Source organism: Rhynchophorus ferrugineus, unplaced genomic scaffold (assembly GCF_030347505.1).
Source record: "Rhynchophorus ferrugineus isolate W39M unplaced genomic scaffold, kcgeb_rfMv2 rfM11, whole genome shotgun sequence".
NCBI classification, from domain to species: domain Eukaryota; kingdom Metazoa; phylum Arthropoda; class Insecta; order Coleoptera; family Curculionidae; genus Rhynchophorus; species Rhynchophorus ferrugineus.
This window is the reverse complement of record NW_027472590.1, coordinates 29,971,410-29,989,563: the sequence shown is the minus strand read 5'-3', so window position 1 is coordinate 29,989,563 and position 18,154 is coordinate 29,971,410. Positions and strand designations below refer to the sequence as shown.

The following is an 18,154-nucleotide window of genomic DNA, read 5'->3' as shown; positions in this document are numbered from 1 at the left end:
TTGTCTTTTTTTCTAGTGGTGGTACATTCTTTTCGAGTCGATCGGTACATTCGATCAAGTCAAAACAACAACAAAATCTAGGATATTTAGATTTTGTGTTACATATGGAAGAACAATGGTAAGTGCAGAATGTAAGGATATATTTTTAAAAGTTACAAAATCCAAACAGCATCAATTTTATTCATAGTGAGAATGTTAGCTGCAAATTTATAACACATCATTTTCAACGACATCGAATAGGTATCAACATATGCCAAAATTTAATGATAAAATGAACAGAGAAGAAAATGATTCCTATTGTGTTGGAAGTAGTCAAGTCATTAATGAGGTTTTTCCATCAAGAATAGTAACAGAAATTGTAGTAACTGATAATAATTAGACATTTATTTTAAACATAATATATTTTAGTAATGTTTTAAATTTTATTTTATAGCTAACATGTAGCTAGAATTTGTCGAGAGTGAAAGTCAAAGAATGTGAAATTCCGAGAAGAAGAAAATAAATAGCATTATGCTAAGATGTAAGAACAGCGTACATTGATACTATGAATTAATTAAATTTGCTAACAAAAATAGACCTGGATCAAGTAAACAAAATATAAAACTATCAACGACATCCTAATGATCTAATGACAAGGAAAATACAATGCATTATTATATAAGAGTATAAGTAAATAAATGATGTATTGACTGAAATATGTTTCAGCTTAAAAGTACGACAATCAATTGATTTTAAGCTAGTAAATGTACAATAATTAATCGAAAGCTCGAGGTAGTCAATTCATTAATGAGATTTGTGGATCAAGAAAATCCTATTTGAAGATTTTTAGGAGAATTTCACATTATATGGGCTGGGTTTGATTTAAACGATTTTGATATTTTTTCTGGTAATGTTTATTTATATGGTTCTTAGCGATTTTGTTAATTGTTCAAATATGTAAATTAATTTAAATATGGTGGTTTTATAAAAATAGAAAGGCGATAGTAATTATTCTTATTATTTCATTTTATTCAATAATTTTTTAAGTAAAATGTGTTATTTCAAAAATGCTCAATATTTATTTTCCTCGTTATATATAGTTTTAACATTAAGTCAATAATTTATAAAATTTGTGTATATTTATTTATAAAAAATAAGGATGTGTAATATGATGTTTTTATAAAAATAAAATGGCTGGACTTATATTAATTAAATTTTTATTATTTCAATACTTTTTTAAATAAAATAGAATTATATTACGAAAATTTTACCGTTTTTATTTTCCTCCTGAACCTATTTACCTGCTTATATATATATATATATATATATATATATATATATATATATATATATATATATATATATATATATATATATATATATATATTAATGTAAAAATAAGTAAATAAAGCTGTATGTAGGCATGCGCCAAACTCGTAGTATTCTGTAGATGTATTCAGTAGATGACGAGTAACGTGTCCTCAGCAACAAACCGCGCAAATACGAGGTTACTTTAAAAATCATCGTGGTTCGCTAGATTGAATATACTGCGCCGGGGACTTCGTCCCCATATTAGAATTATTTGAATATTCTCAGTATTTCTTGAGACGTCACGATGCTACCGAGATTCAGTTTGTATGGATACTAAAATCATTAAATTGAGGACACAGAGAAGGCAGATAATCCTTCTTGTCATCGGCTTTAGATGTGCAGCAAGCTCATAGTCAAATCTTTCTTTCTCTTGCTACTAAGTATGTCATATTACAAACTTGACATATTAATTTATTTTCACTGCAAAATTTAAGTCATTGAATTCATTTATCCTATTTGTAACAACTGAAACTAAACCTACCTTTCACTCTCCATATTTGTAATCCTGTTAAAACGCTGTAATGTTAAACTATAGGGCCTTCTTTTTAAGTAAAAAGGAGCATCACAATATAACTTTAAAAAAGCCATATAAAACGCTTTAATAGTTAAACAAGTAAATGCCCAACATGAAATCAGAGCAATAATGCTTATCGCCATTTCTTATGAGGAACCTTTAGCTTGCAGCAGCCTGCAGTGTTGTCAAATATAAAGCAAGAACTATAAAGTGTGCCAAATAGTAAAAAACGTATCTAATCTATTATTATTTTTTGTTTCAAGGCAAATAATAAAAGTTAATGTCAGGAAGTCTTAACAAGCGATAAATAAATGATTTTTCTAAAAAATTACGTCCATAAGGCAAATAACCCAACGGTAAATTTGGCAACATCCACTTTTAGCATTTCGGCTTGCGGTGAGTAGATTGCGCCGACGAATATACGAATAGTTCCGAAAGAAGCCGAATCTCCGAACTTCGATGATTTTTAATGTATACTGCAAATACGATTGCAGTTCTGGCTTGGCAGTACAGCTGTACAAAGTAGTAGACTTGGTACAAAAAAATTTTAAAATGAATATAATAGAAAAAGAATCTAAATAGAAACGAAAATAATAACCATATCGCCGACTCGGTTAGCGCAACGGTAAAGGCGACAGAACGGTCCACCTACTGTTGTGATAATCGCGGGATCCTGCTGTGACATGGTCGTTTATTAATGTTTGTGATTGTCCTAGGCAGGAGTGCAAAATCCGACAAGACAACTGATCCCAGTCATGCCAGTAACCAAGCTGGGTAAGGTCGGATGTCTTTTGGGATTGTCTTTTGACCAGTAAGTTCAATCCAGATAAACCCATATTTCTTAGAAGGAGACTTTAAAATATATATAGAAACAAAAAAATAACGATATCGTTCTACAAGACGTCCCCCCGACGCGGTACGATCACGGAAACAATAAGCGAATCGACAGAGGGGCAATGGAAACGGGCAACAATTTATGACCGACCGTCAAAAAGTCGATACGAACTGAGGGGTTCGGAGGAGGGGGCGGGGGACGATCCGCCCGTAGCCGGCAGCGTACGAAGAGAACGTTCTCCACGAGCCCAATCGTGTTTAGTGCCCAGGAAACCATCAATCACGAGCTACAGGTGACTGCGAACGCAATCAGTATAATGGCGCGAGACCTGACGAGAACAAAAAACGGTCAGATTACGAAAATAGTTTTTTGACGTGGGGGAAATGCCGTCGAAGAAGTTGAGCGGACGCCTGCGAAAATAAAATTAGATTGACATCAAAGCCCGGATTTAATTTATTATATATATATTATCTATTATACGTAATCACATATAGTCCGTTCAATAAAACAGTGAACTCACGTCATCGACATTGATGACGTCAACACTGCGCGTTGTTACCACATCAACTCTGAGTTCATTTTGATTTTGACATAAAACAAAATTCTAATCTAAATAATTTAATTAATTTTAATTATTTAAAAACAAATACACTGTTATTCAATATAATTTATTTTAAAATTATAGTAACAGATTAATTGAAAAATTCCCGGCCTACCATAGTAAAACACATTTTTTGGCAAAAATAATATATTTTTATTCAACATAATTCCCTTCACGTGATACACTGATTATAACGACCCTCCAACTTTTTGATGCCATTTTTGTAGTACGATTTGTCTTTTGCTTCAAAATAGGCCTCAGTTTCGGCGATCACCTCTTCATTCGAGGAAAATTACTTCCCAGCGAGCATTCTTTGAGATCTGAGAACAGGAAATAGTCGCTATGTGCCAGATCTGGAGAATACGATGGATGAGGAAGCAATTCGAAGCACAATTCATGGATTATTGTCATCATTTTCACTGACTTGTGACACGGTGCATTGTCTTGGTGAAACAGCACTTTCTTTTTATGCAACTGCGGCCGTCTTCGGCGATTTCGTCTTCCAAACGGTCCAATAATGCTATGTAATAGTCGCTGTTGATGGTTCTTCCTTTTCCAAAGGAGTCAATGAAAATTATTCCATGCGCATCCTAAAATACAGACGCCATAACCTTGCCGACTGTAGCGTTTACCCAGCTTTCGAATGCGTTCATCCTGTGCACTCTACTCGGATGACTGCCGATCGGACTTCGGAGTCAAATGATGGAGCCATGTCTCATCTATTGTCACATATGGAGGCAAAAACTCGGGTTTATTACGGTTGATCGTCTTCAAACACTGCTCCAAATCATCAACTCGTCGTTGTTTATGGCCAAAAGTGAGCTCGCGTGGCACCCAGTTTGCACAGAGCTTTCTCATACCCAAATATTCGTGAATAATATGATGTACACGTTCAGTTGATATCTTTGGACGATCTCATCGGTAACAACCTCTTTTGGGCGTCCACTGCGATCACCGTCTTCGGTGCTCATTTCACCACGTCTAAACTTAGCATACCAATCCTTGATGGTTAATTTTCCTGCGGTACTCAGCATCAAGCCAAGCTTTTGCTTCAATTGTATGTTTACCCTTCAAAAAGCAATTTTATCAACACCACGCTAAATTCCTTTTTATCCGTTTTTTTTCACAGTAATAAAAGTAGGTTCACTCAAAATGCTATAATTCACAAACTATTGATCCGCCAACTGTCAAATTTATGCACGCACCTTTTGGGGCTTAGGCCTAGTTTAGTTAGGTTAACTAAAAAGAGATTTAATTGGATTTAATGTTAGTTATCTATGTGCCATCTATGTGTCAGCTCGGGAAGTTTTCTATTAACCTGTATTTTTTGAAGTGTTCTGTGTTTTCTAAATATCAAACTAATAGACATTCTCTAAAATTTTAGATGGATTGATTCATATCATGAATCCAAACACTCAAATCTAAATCAAACCTTAGACTAACGTTTACGGACTAAAACAAAAACCTACTTGTATCGGTTCTTTTTCTAACGTCACAATTCGGTGCTAGAGCGCGTCATATTTTCTCGAGACCGACATTAAAAAACGACACAGTAGCAAAGTCGGAGGCGAGATTTATGAAGGCGATGGTGAAGTAGTGCGCCCCCAGAAGAAGCCGCCGCGCCACAGCGAGTGCGAAAGAGTTATGAGAACCTTATAAATAGCAAAGCGATATTTTAACCAACTACAATACTGTAAGCGACAACGACTGGGATTAGCGCCGAACACTGCGAGATTTACTGCAGTTTTGTTACTTTCGAATGGGTACTAAAGACGTATTATGGAACGTGTCTCTACTCGGAAAAATCATTATTAAATTTCAAATATTTTACGTAACTGTCTGTAATTAATTTCGATTTATTCCATGATTTGACATGATTTTTGTCGAATGGTGAAAAGGTTTAGAAAAAAACACTTAATTTACTTAAAAAGTTCTTTTATTTAACGAAAAGAACGACTGGTTTAACGGCGATACAAAGAAACACTGGGAATGAAAATTAGCACTGGGAACTATCGATTGAAAATAGTAGAAACAGTCGATAGTCGCAAAACAGTCGAACTAGTCGATAGTAAAAAAACTAGCCACTATAGTAATCACTATTTCCGACAAATGCATACTTCCACTATTTTTCTATTGAGCGATGACAGATGGAGATATAAGTATTCCTTGTCGGAATAATTTTGAAAGAGGAAAGAACGGAGATAACTGTGTGATTCTCTATGCTGTACAGATCAATTTATTTTGTAACAGTATGAAAAAAGAAATAAAATAATGATCCCAAATATATTTAACAGTATTTTAATATTGGGAAAGTAACAATGATATTATATAATAAAAGTAGTTGGTTTATTTCTATTTCATTCCAACAGGTGATTTCTATTTATTCTTTCAACCATGCAATAAGTGAGACGGAGATGTACATATTAGTCTTTCAGCTTTCTTTAGAATAGAAAAAAAGGGACAATTACTGTAATTTATTACTTTCAAACAAACAGTTTCATTTTGAATGATGTAAAATTATTTTTATATTTTATATATTTGATTTGATTCTAAAGAGAAATGGAGTAATGACCGCTAAATATATACATCGTATTTTCTAAATCAATTTTAATAAAATATTTGTCCATCAATTTGTGCACCCCTTTTAAATATATCTAAAATCAATAATAAGAAAATACAATCTAAACCTTGTTACATTAATAAATAATCTTGAAAAATAGATTTCCAAATGCTGCCATATTAATGTAAAATATATTATGACTTACAATAACACTACAAGCAAAACGTAAAATCATATATATTACATATGAATCTATATAAGCATAAATTTGGCACATTACCTTCAAGGTAGCGGCTAGGGCGACAAAGTCAGGACGTTAAAAATCAGTCGAATGAAACTAGTGGGTTCGAAAATAGTAACTGAAACTACACGACTGAAACCGTCGATAATAAAAAGTAGTAAATTACTAAACAGTCGATAGTGGTAGTAAACAGAATGTAATTTTGGTTTAGTTGTTTATAACTGGTATTGAAAATTTTGCTCTAATTCTCTGTACATCACTCCGCGACAGCAAAATTGAGCCCCATGCGGTTAAAAAGCAATAATCAAACATATGTTAGAATAGTAAAGGAAATGCTAGTACTTTTTTAAGTGCTGGAAGTTCACTTAAAGACCAGCAAAGTCTTATTCTATTAGAAAATTTTATTGAAATTCAATTCAAACCTGAAAAGAAACGGTCTGAAAAAACACCAAATTTATATAGAGATCATATTGAAATATATTTACCTCAAGTCCATAAACTATATTTACATAAAGACCTGATGCTATCTACTGTTTTATGAAAACTTCAGAAACCAAAATTTTACATATCATTCATCTGTCTCAAAACAAAATCTTCATCTTGCACGTCATCGTAGTTTTCACCTGAAAGAAGTCTTCAGCCAATAAGTCATTACTTTTACAAAATATAACTTATTTACCCTTGTGTTTTTTCACGTATCATCCTCCACTATTCCTGCATCCTGCAAAATGCTATATAATTTTTTCTATCATTCTAATTTAACTTTCTTTAGCACTCCCGTAACAAATGCTAATAACAATTCACCTATAAGAGAAAAATTACATCGTTACTAAAATATATCATGATTAAAATAAAAGTCTAACTCTTATCAGGTACTGAAATTTTTGCTACTATTTTTGATAGACAAACCCTATTAATGAATTGACTACAGATCTAACTATTTAGTTTAGTAAACCTGAGGAAGCTTCCGTTATGATTTGCGCAACAATACCGTGGTATTTAACTGGTATTCGATAATCTCAATGATAAAATTCGTACTACGACTAGCATTTTGTTGCCAAACACTGCAAAATTCCAAGATGATAATCCCATCATATAACGCATAGTCTGAAAAGTCCCGGGTCTAACAAATAGATGACGCTTTTATAGATGTTTTATTGCATTTGTCGCTTTTTCACTTAGTACTTCAACCTTCAAAAGAAATTCAAAGAATATTCTAATCCTAAATTTGTGAGTTATTGTGCTAAGAGTGACCCTACATTTTTATTTTCAAAACAATGAATCAAATACAATTTCGAGTTTTAATTTTACACTGCTTCTTAATGTGAAAAAATACCATTCAAGCGAAGTAATGGCTTGAAAGGTGTTATAAGGACTACAAACATAATAAAGATATGAAAAGAACGTGTTGGTTTTATATTGCCTGAGTATTTATCTATGAGAAAGCTCTTTTCAAAGCGGATGTCGCATTCGTTCACTGTTGACCAAAATAAAGAACGTGTTGATGATTCTGAGCAGTATTTGAACATATTTAAAAGGAACAAACCGCAATTCTTGCATCGATATCTGACAACTGGTGACAGGCCTATTTTGGGGCGAAAGGTAAATCGTTCTACAAAAGAGGAATTGAAATATTAGAGCGGCGCTGGAATGGTTGTTATGAAGTTAAAAAGTTGTTGTTATCAAATATATGTTACAATAGTAAAGAAAATGCTAATACTTCTTCAAGTGCTGGAAGCTCATTTAAAGACCAGCAAAGTCTTATTCTATTAGAAAATTTTATTGCAAATCTGAAAAGAAACGAACTGAAAAAACACCAAATTTATATAGAGATCATATTGAGATATAAAGACTTGATGCTATCTACTGTTTTACAAAAAGTCCAGAAACCAGAATTTTACATGTCATTCATCTGTCTCAAAACAAAATCTTCATCTTGCACGCCATCGTACTTTTCACCTGAAAGAAGCCTTCAGCCAATAAGTCATTACTTTTACAAAATATTAACTTATTTACCCTTGTTCTTTTATAAATATAGTTTTTTTTTTCACGTATCATCCTCCACTATTCCTGCATCCTGCAAAATGCTATCTAATTTTTTCCATCATTCTAATTTAACTTTCTTTAGCACTCCTGTAACAAATGCTAATAACAATTCACCTATAAGAGGAAAATTAAATCGTTACTAAAATATATCATGATCAAAATAAAAGTCTTATCAGTGACTGGAATTTTGCTACTATTTTTGATGGACAAACCCCATTAATGATTTGACTACAGATCTGACTATTTAGTTTTTGGTTGACGTGTTGTACATTTACTAGCCTGAAATGAATCGATCGTAAATTACAACAAAATGATGCACATTTTTGACACAAAATGATGACAAACATTTTTGAAAGGTGTACAAATTAATCTCAGAATTTTAAGTCTGGAACAAGACTCATTAAGCGTAACTTGAATGATGTTCTGTATTCTTTTCATCTCTCTATTATTTTATTCATCTTGAGTTATTAGGTCTCATTTTCTTATCTTTTATCTTTGTTTTTTTAATTAATTATTAGTACTATCGCAAGCCATTCTTTTGTGATTGCTCCTGTCATCATGCGTTCACATTAAACGTTCTTGAAAATAATTAACTAATACATTTTTTTTTATATTTCAAAGTCTCTTTTTTACCAACGAGGGTTTATCTGAACTGTACTGTTTAACGTTGGCTCCGAACCATGGTCCTCGGCGTTAAGCTTACCGACTGGCAACTTAGAAATCATCCCAATAGGCATCCAGTCTTACCCAGCCTGGTTACTGGCGTAACTGGGATCATTTTTCTTCTCGGATTTTGCACTCCTGCCTAGGACAATCACAAACATTAATATAAGACCATGTCCCAGCAGGATTCGAACCCGCGATTATCGCAACTGTAGGAGAACCGTCCTGTCACCTTTACCACTGCGCCAGCGAAAGCGGCAACTAATACATTTAGACCACCAAATTAAGTAACCATCTATCAAAAATAATTTCTTATACTACTACGCACTGCTAGGTAAGAGAAAGATATAATAATATTCATTGCGTAATTGAAATTCAATTATATTTTTCCATTTAAACGTACATTGTCTAAAAATACGTAAAGACATAATCGATGAGCGAGTGAAGGTTATTAACATATAAATGAAGGTTATGTTTACGTTCATATCACAATATTGTGCTTAAATAATTACATATAACTACAGTATATCTAATCTAAATATTGTGTTTAACATTTTGTTTTAATACAAAAACAGAAATTTGTTGACCAATATTATTATTAGGACTCCGTTGTAGTGGTTATGGTCGACGTAGCTGAAACATAATTTATATCACAATATTGTTAAATCTGATGGTATGAACATACCGTTCTTGGGCTGACAAGATGGGCAGCAATCACCATCAGCTGCAGGTGTTAATGTTGAGTTTCCTGCACATTCAAGCGGTGGACATGTGACGCTGCTGCAGTTGGTTTTTGACTCAGAATCACCATCATCAGCTAAAAATGTCGTAAGATCGTTAATAACAACTAGGTCATGAAATTCTGGACAACTTACATAGTTTTGACGAGGATTGGGTGCTGTTTAAAGAATTCTGTGTTGTTATCGATGATGATGTAGAACAGTCTTCTCCGGTGCATTTGTTTTTTAATGTACCATTAATCGAGAGCTCTGGAAAGTTAAATGGGTGTTTTAGACCGACGAATTATTAAAATAATAATAAAAAATTAGTATTAACATTGATTACATTCAGTAAATTAATGTCAGCGTTCGGTTGTTTTAGGCAGTTTTCGAGACACTACATAACGATTTCATTTTTTAAGCAACCGAAGGATACTTAATGATTAGAAGTTTGTGGTATGATCCGATTAATTGTCGTTTACATTGTCTCCTCCAAAAAGACGGGTTTATAAATGGATAATCCCAAAATAAACCTTCAATCCGGACTGCCCGCTTCCTACAGCCAAACCTGAGGAAGGTTCTGTTATGATTTTTGCAGCAATACAATGGTATTTAACTGGTATTTTCATTTATATCACTGAACTAGATATTCCGAATAAATATCTCGATGTTTTCAATGATAAAATTCGTACTACGACTTGCATTTTGTTGCCAAACACTGCCAAATTCCAAGATGATAATCCGCTCATATAACACATGGTCTGAAAAGTCCCGGGTCTAACACATATGGCGCTAGTTTTATTGCTTTCGCCGCTTTTTCAGTTAATACTAACCTTCAAAAGAAATTCAAAGAATATTCTAATCCTAAATTTGTGAGTTATTGTGCTAAGAGTGACCCTACATTTTTATTTTCAAAACAAGGAATCAAATACAATTTCGAGTTTTAATTCTACACTGCCTCTTAATGTGAAAAAATACCATTCGAGCGAACTAATGGCTTCAAAAGTGTTATAAGGACTCCGCGTCAGAAACAACAATAAAATGTTGGTTTGCTGACATGACATGGTTGTAGAAACATGCAGAACGCAGTGGACGTCCGAATGAGATAGTAACACCAGAAAATATCCACAAAATCGTTCTGAATGATCGAAAAGAATATAGTAGCGTAAGTTAGTTAACATCATAAAGATATCAAAAGAACGTGTTGGTTTTATATTGCATGAGCATTTGACTATGAGAAAGCTCTGTTCAAAGTGGATGTCGCATTTGGTCACTGTTGACCAAAATCAAGAACGTGTTGATGATTCTGAGCAGTCTTTGATCATATTTAAACGTAACAAACCACAATTCTTGCATCAATGTGTGACAACAACTGGCGACAGGCCTATTTTGGGGCGAAAGGTAAATCGTTCTACAAAAGTGGAATTGAAATGCTAGAGCGGTGCTGGAATGATTGTGTGACTCTTAATAGAGATTACATTGATGAATATAACCAATTTTGAACAAAAAACGCGTCTTCTTTATTACGCCCGAGACTTTTCAGGCCATGTGTTACAAAGCCAAAAAGATTCAGCCTTGGTTTGGGAAGCATCTGAACCTCATAAAGAGTAGATTTCTATACCTATATAGTCACAAGAATGAGACAACATTCCTTTGGAATCTATTTAAATGGTCTACGAATCTATTCTACCACAATCTACCTTATCACTAAATAAATATTAAGTAAACGTCAGATGTTCAAATTATTTTGTCCATTCCCTGCAAAGTTATGTGTTATGAGGGTCACTATTTATATTTCGGGAATTGGCAACACTGTTGTCATGTTAGTCCATCTAACGGCTCTATCGTATATTTTGACATTTTTGATGATATACGTACTCAGAACATTTTGTCGCACGGACGCTGTTTGTTTATTTTATATTTAGTTGAAAGTTTCGTCTCGGCAAAAAATGGAACTGAATCGTGAACATTTTCGTGCATTGTTTTTTTATGCGATTTTTGACGTCGATTATCACAACAGGAGTGCATCAATCAATTTCCAAGTTCGCTGTCCGACGAGTTTCGTGTAGGCCGTCCAAAATGTAGCTGTGCGAAAGTTACGTTCGCGTTGGATCCCACACAATTTGACAAACGATTTGTCGATTGGTGCAAAGAAATGCTTAAAAAATTCAACCGCAATGCTTCGAAAGACGTTTATAAAATCGTAACAGGTGACGAATCATGGATATATTTGTATAAGCCCGAAAGTAAGCTGCAGTCGACTGTATGGGTGTTCCAAGATGAACGAAATCCAACAAAAGCTGTTTGCGCACGAAGCACTTCAAAGAAAATGGTAGCCTGTCTCTTCGGGAAAACTGGTCATATTGCAACAGTGCCTCTAGTGGATCGTAGAACATTAAATTCTGATTGGTACACAACCATTTGTTTGCCAGAACTATTCGGTGATATAAGGAAAACAAACAAGTGGCTCCGGATTGGTCTTTATCATGACAATGCTAGTCTCATACATCGGCTCAAACAAGAGATTATTTGAGCACTCAAAACATCGAGCTGATGGGTCATCCACCGTACAGCCCTGATTTGGTACCCAATGACTTCTTTTTGTTCCCATCCGTGAAGAACAAACTGCGTGGTCAACAATTTTCATTGCCCGAAGAAGCTATTGAACTTAAGAGAACTTAAGTCTTGAAGATACCTCATTCGGAATGGAATAAGTTCTTTGAAAATTGATTTAAGCGTTTGCAAAAGTGTATCGATCATCGGGGCGAGTACTTTGAAAAACAAGAAAAATATATTCGCAGCATAACTATTTGTTTTGTGACCCTCGTATGTAGTTATTTTGTTATTATATCATTGAGAATACTGTCAAAGTATGTCAAGCTTCATCCAGGTCAGTATATAATTCTATTATTTACTTTAAATTTTCAGATTTTATAATAATTTCATAACATTTTAGATATAATAGGTAAGATTCTAAACTTACTGGCATAAAGGGACGTCGAGTTGAGTGAGGCGGTTGTCAATGTGCAGTTGTCACCAGTACAGTTGGCTTTTATATTAAAACCAATACCAATAACTAAAAATAAATACTCATTAAATTGGTGTGTTCAATTAGGTGTTTGCATGTATTTTGATCAGCCGTCAGTAAGTAGGGTTAAATGTTAAATTCGATAGTTTTGGAATTTTCCAACGTTTTCTATTTAGTATTATAAAGTTTTACAGAACAAACAAGTGTTTAAAAAAGGAATGCTCGAAATTATATTTTCTATACTCCTTATTTTTAATCGACTTCTAAAAAGGAGGAGGTTCTATGTTCGACTGTATATTTTTTTAACGTAGGTTCGTCTAATTCTCCGTCTATTATGGACGGATGTTCAAAATATTTTTTGTACTCGAAATAGTGAACTTCCGATGTGGTTCCATCAAATTTCGCCGGCAACTCCAGCGACTACTTCTCGTTCTCAGATCTCAAAGGAATGCTCCCTGAGAATAATATCGCCGAAACTGAGGCCTATTTTGAAGCAAAGGACAAATCGTACTACAAGATTGGTACCGAAAAGTTGGAGGGTTACTGTAATCAGTGTATCACCCTTGAAGGGAATTATGTTGAATAAAAAAACTAATTTTGCCAAAAAATGTGTTTTACTATGGTATTCCGGGGATTTTTCAGTTATTTTTCAGGATTTTTCAGTTAACCATCATCCTAAAGCAACAAATTACCTTTTCGAATTCTGAGTAATAGATAAAATATTCTAAACAACAATATAATAAGATAAGATAACAAAACACAGGTACATTTTTCATTATTTCATTTGAATTTTCGGTGTTAATACAACAAACCAAATTTGAAAACTTTAAATTAGAGACACGCTGTATATATTTACGAAATCCCTAAAAGGAATTTAACTGTTAACTGAGAGAGCATTTACGAAAAAAAAAACTTATTTAACTATATTTATTATGGTTATTAAATCATTGATAGTTTTTTATTAATCCCCTGTATATCCGAACACATATATAACTTATGGTGATACAATGCAACGTACCGAAACAGTTAGTTGATCAGTGGTCGGATTGTTTCCACAAATTCCGTTAATATATACCTACATCAATATATCAATATGTATATTATGTATATGTATCAAATTTTATCTATAAAAGCTTTTTTAAAATAAAAATATGATCAGAATACAGGCAAACCCCAATATTAGGAGAAGAACCTACCAGTTTTCGATGCACCACACGAAGAGCAACATTCCCCACACTTCGGAGGGACGATGGTCAAATTACCTGGACATTCAAGCACAGGACAAGTTACTGCGCTACAGTTTGCTTTAATCAAACATTTACCGACCAATCCTGACGTCGAATTAGCTATTGACAAAAAATTAAATCAACCAACACCTCAATGACATCAAACACTAAATTCCTAAAAATATTAATTGAAATTTACCGGATCCTGGTCCACATCTCGAACAGCACTCGCCACATTTTGGTGGTTGAGGAGTATCACTTCCAGTACAATTAACCGCCGGGCATTCTATACCGGTACAATTCCTGTTGATTCGACAAAGAATATTTCCTGAAACGGAATCATCGACGAGGAAGCAAAACAACAAAGCGACTGGTATCAACGTTGTAACAAACATGGTGAATTTAGTGCTTGTTGGGCCTTGGAATATCTGTTGCCCGTTATATAGAAACGACAAAAGCATGCCTCAAATATTTAACATACTTTCCAGTAGATATGTACACACGAACCTACTGATAATACAATGACTAATTTCTTAGATATTTTAAAAATTAACCAACTGTACTGCAACTCATTTAAAAACAAGTATTTAAATTATAAATACATGTATTCAATACCCTCAACCTTGCTTTATTTAGTACTATTATATGTTTCAGCTGCGTTTTTTATTTTACTTATTGAGTAACCTTCCGTTTTATCTTAGGAAAATATCCAAGAATTATTAACTCAAATTGTGTATAATATTATAGACGCTTTTGCCAGTTCATCATTAATTTTTACGGAAATAATTATATGCTTTTATATATTTTAAACTCTCCTTTTTATCAACGAGGGTTTATCTGGACTGGAGTTACTGTTAAATGTGGGCTCCGAACCACGCTCCTCGACATTAAGTCTACCGACTGGCGACGAAGACATCCGGTCTTACCCATCCTGGTTACTGGCGTGACTAGGATAATTTTCCTTATCAGATTAATTACTCTTGCCTAAGGACAATCACAAATGTTAAACAATCGCAAATATTAGGACGAGTTTTACGACCATGCTACAGGAGGATTCGAACCGGCGGTTATTGCAACAAGGTAGTCTGTCTCTGTAGGAGGGCCGTCTTGTCGCCTTTACCACTGCGCCTACCAAGCCGGAAATGTATTTATATTGAAACCGAATATGTAGTTATTTTGAATTCTAAATAGATTTACAGAAACTGGAGCTAGGCCTGGACTGTATGATGGATACACCAATGATTTCAAGTCAATATCTTTCTATTTTATAGTCTAACATTTTTATAATCGAATAAACTGATCCAATGTATCATTTCAGGGCGGATTTCTTTGCCTATTTGGTTCAGTCGTGTTAGTTTGACATATTAGTTCAAAAATAGTTCGATGTCGTTTAACTTAAACATAATATACACAATGAATCCCAAGTATGGAGATTATTTTGATATCCAGCCTTTCGTCAATAATTCTAGGTTATCTTATGACCGTTTCGTTTAATAGCTCTATGGAATGTCGTGAAATAAAATAAGGCAATATAAGAAAGCAAAAAAAAACACAATATAATGAGAATGACCACCAGGAATCTCATTTTAACGTAATAATTTGTGAATGAGTAAAAAATAATATTTTCTTTACAACTAAATTGTTCTGTTCCGCTACCTTTCAAGTGCGCTATAGTATGGCTTTATTAAACAGATAGATATCTTACTTTAAATTCATCTGTTAGGAAAAAGCCATATTACTTTTCTCCCAACATATATACTTGCGTCCGTTTTGCGCGGGTGACGAATCAAGATCAGCTTGATGTTAGCTCTATCAGACATTAAATATATGCAATCTATAAAAACAGTGACTAGTTTTTCAATACTAACATAATTAAATACAATTATTTCAACGAGAATTGTTAGTCTGAAAACTATCGAAGAGGTCTAATGGAACTATGGATAATATAATAACTAATAAAATGAAGGAAGACTTATTATTTCAATTTATGGATTTAGACAATATAGCTAATAGTTACGCATGGCAAAATGATAATAAAAATAGTGTTATGACAATAATAGTTGATAGAAAAAGGTAAACGTTGGAACAACAATTGATCAGGTTTTATAAGTCATAACATTTATTAATAATTCATTACAGATATATTGTACTTCGTGCTGGAAACAGGAATAGTTAATAACACATTCGGTTTGGATGAACTCAACACAAATGATGAACAAAATGATGGAATTGTGAACAAATATTAGATAGATTAAACATTAACAGCATAGTGATTCACTTGAATGAAACTTTCTGAATATGATAAAATAGAATGCTGTCAATTTCTAAGACGTGGTGATGAAATTGGAAACAAGTAAAGGTGAGTATATAATTAATATATGCTAACTGTAGGAAAGGCTATTGTAGAGTAAAAAGATTTCTGTGCAGAGATATGTGTAATTGTTCAGTATATACATGAGTATATGGTTAAAATGTGTCAGGAGAGAAAGAGTAGTAACTGTTTTGCAGATATGTCAAATGCATTATGGAGAATGCAGTGTTTAAATATAGCTTTATTAAGAAAAATGTATGCAGGTATTAATAGAACAAACTAAGGAGAAATACAGTGATATCAAAATGTAGAAACGCTCTATCGTAAGACCCAAGAACTGAGCTTAAAAGGCAAATATGGTTTCTAATGAATATAAGATATATTGCGTGGATATACTATTGTTAATTAGTTAGAGCAGGGCTCCAGGTGCTACAACTGCAGAAAAAAAAAACGGGTCTAGAACTCTAACTGTAACTCATAGATCGTATGCAAAAAGTTCAACGTATATATTATCAAAAATAACCTAAAAACTATTATAACTGTGTACTTAAGTGCAGTTTTAAGTCCGATAATAAAATGTATATGCTTTAGATATACTACAATGTTAAAACAAATTATATTTGATAACAGTGTTTTTATTTAATTATTTTATTTAGATTAGAATTTTGTTGTTTGACAAAACCAAAGTGAACTATAACTCAGAGTTGATACGGCAACATTGCGACGTTTTGACGTCACAAATTTAGATGACGTATGTACAAAACCTCTTGGGATAGACAAACTCAGTCCTCACAACATTATTTAGTTTTCCCATATTTTTCAGATATTGTTCATAAAATATCTGTCTTAATTCTGCTGGAAGTTGACATTCCTTAAAACCTTTTACAGACTGACGTTGCTGTATCTGACTCGAAATTCGATTATCAAAAAGGAGCGAGTACTTGAAAACTATCAAGCAAAACATTATTTATTTATACGTCGTTTGATCTAGAAAGTATTTATCAAGTTTCCGAGGCAGAGGCAAAATTGGATTCGTTAAACCAGATAACTTTTCTATAAAAATGCAGTCTTGCCGAGAAGTTTGAAAGAGGATCATAGTAGCGACATAAAAAACCAATTAAAAGTTAATAGTGAAAATGTCTTGGCAACGGCGACCCAGTTCGGGGTTATTTTCGGCTTTTAAATGTCCCGATGTAAAAGGATTTGATGTAAAGTTAATTAATTTATGAGCAGGTATAACGAAGTAAAAATTGTTTGAACCATCATTTGTTAATAGATTCTTGTATAGTATTTTTGGTAAAAATATACTCGCTAATCAGCTAAATATGCGACGTGATAGTGAAGTGCGTAGAGTAAAACGTTTAATACCCCCTGATCTGATTACTGGACATATCTAGACCTTAGAATAAGACTAATTAATTAAGATAATATTTTATACAGAAGATTGCTTAAGGAAGTGATTTTCTACACGCCATGAATATATAATATAGTCATAAGAAATACTCATTGCCAATAGGGCAGATTGTGGAAGCACGAAGAGCAATAAAAAAAAATTTGATAACAGTTCAAAATACTATTTCTAGATATGTTGGAAGGTAAGTTTAGGTTTTTATATGAATTCTGCTTATATCTCCAATTTAAAAGGTTAATTATTAAGAAAAATATGGTTGAATATATATTTTCAAAAGGATTTCTATGATTTTCTGCTAAAAATATCTAATAATTAGACTGTGTGATAATTATTTCTTGTTCTATACTATTAAGTAGAACGGCTTTTTGCAGGACACAAAAGAAAACGGATTTTTTGTAACACGTACCATTTTAAATTTATGATAAATTAACCCAATGTAAATAAATAGAGTATGAAAATTTTAGATTATATTGGTTTATTCATATTACTTATAAAATAGTAATATATAGTCAATTCAAAGTAGCAGTGACAAGAGTGTCAATATATGTCTGTCTGAAATTCTAATTCGTTTTACAGTCAGACAATATTATCCTTGTCATTTTATTCTATTTGAAAAGGGATAGAATGGTGTTAGAGAAGTTCGAACATG

The 18,154-nt window shown here is 33.1% G+C and overlaps 1 protein-coding gene across 2 annotated transcripts; it reads right to left on the bottom strand.

The window, feature by feature from the left end:
• Positions 1-9,175: 9,175 nt before the first annotated feature.
• LOC143204973 (uncharacterized) lies at positions 9,176-14,211 on the bottom strand. 2 transcript variants are annotated; one of them, XM_076417930.1, is made up of 6 exons: positions 13,983-14,210; positions 13,754-13,903; positions 12,513-12,605; positions 9,686-9,799; positions 9,496-9,627; positions 9,176-9,443 (listed from the first exon to the last, which is right to left on the bottom strand). In XM_076417930.1, exons 1-6 carry the CDS (start codon positions 14,176-14,178, stop codon positions 9,409-9,411), a joined length of 720 nt encoding a protein of 239 aa, XP_076274045.1. In that variant the 5' UTR covers positions 14,179-14,210; the 3' UTR covers positions 9,176-9,408. The 2 variants fall into 2 exon arrangements, with proteins under 2 accessions (XP_076274045.1, XP_076274046.1); XM_076417931.1 differs by lacking the exon at positions 12,513-12,605 and having other exon boundaries at positions 13,983-14,211.
• Positions 14,212-18,154: the final 3,943 nt, after the last annotated feature.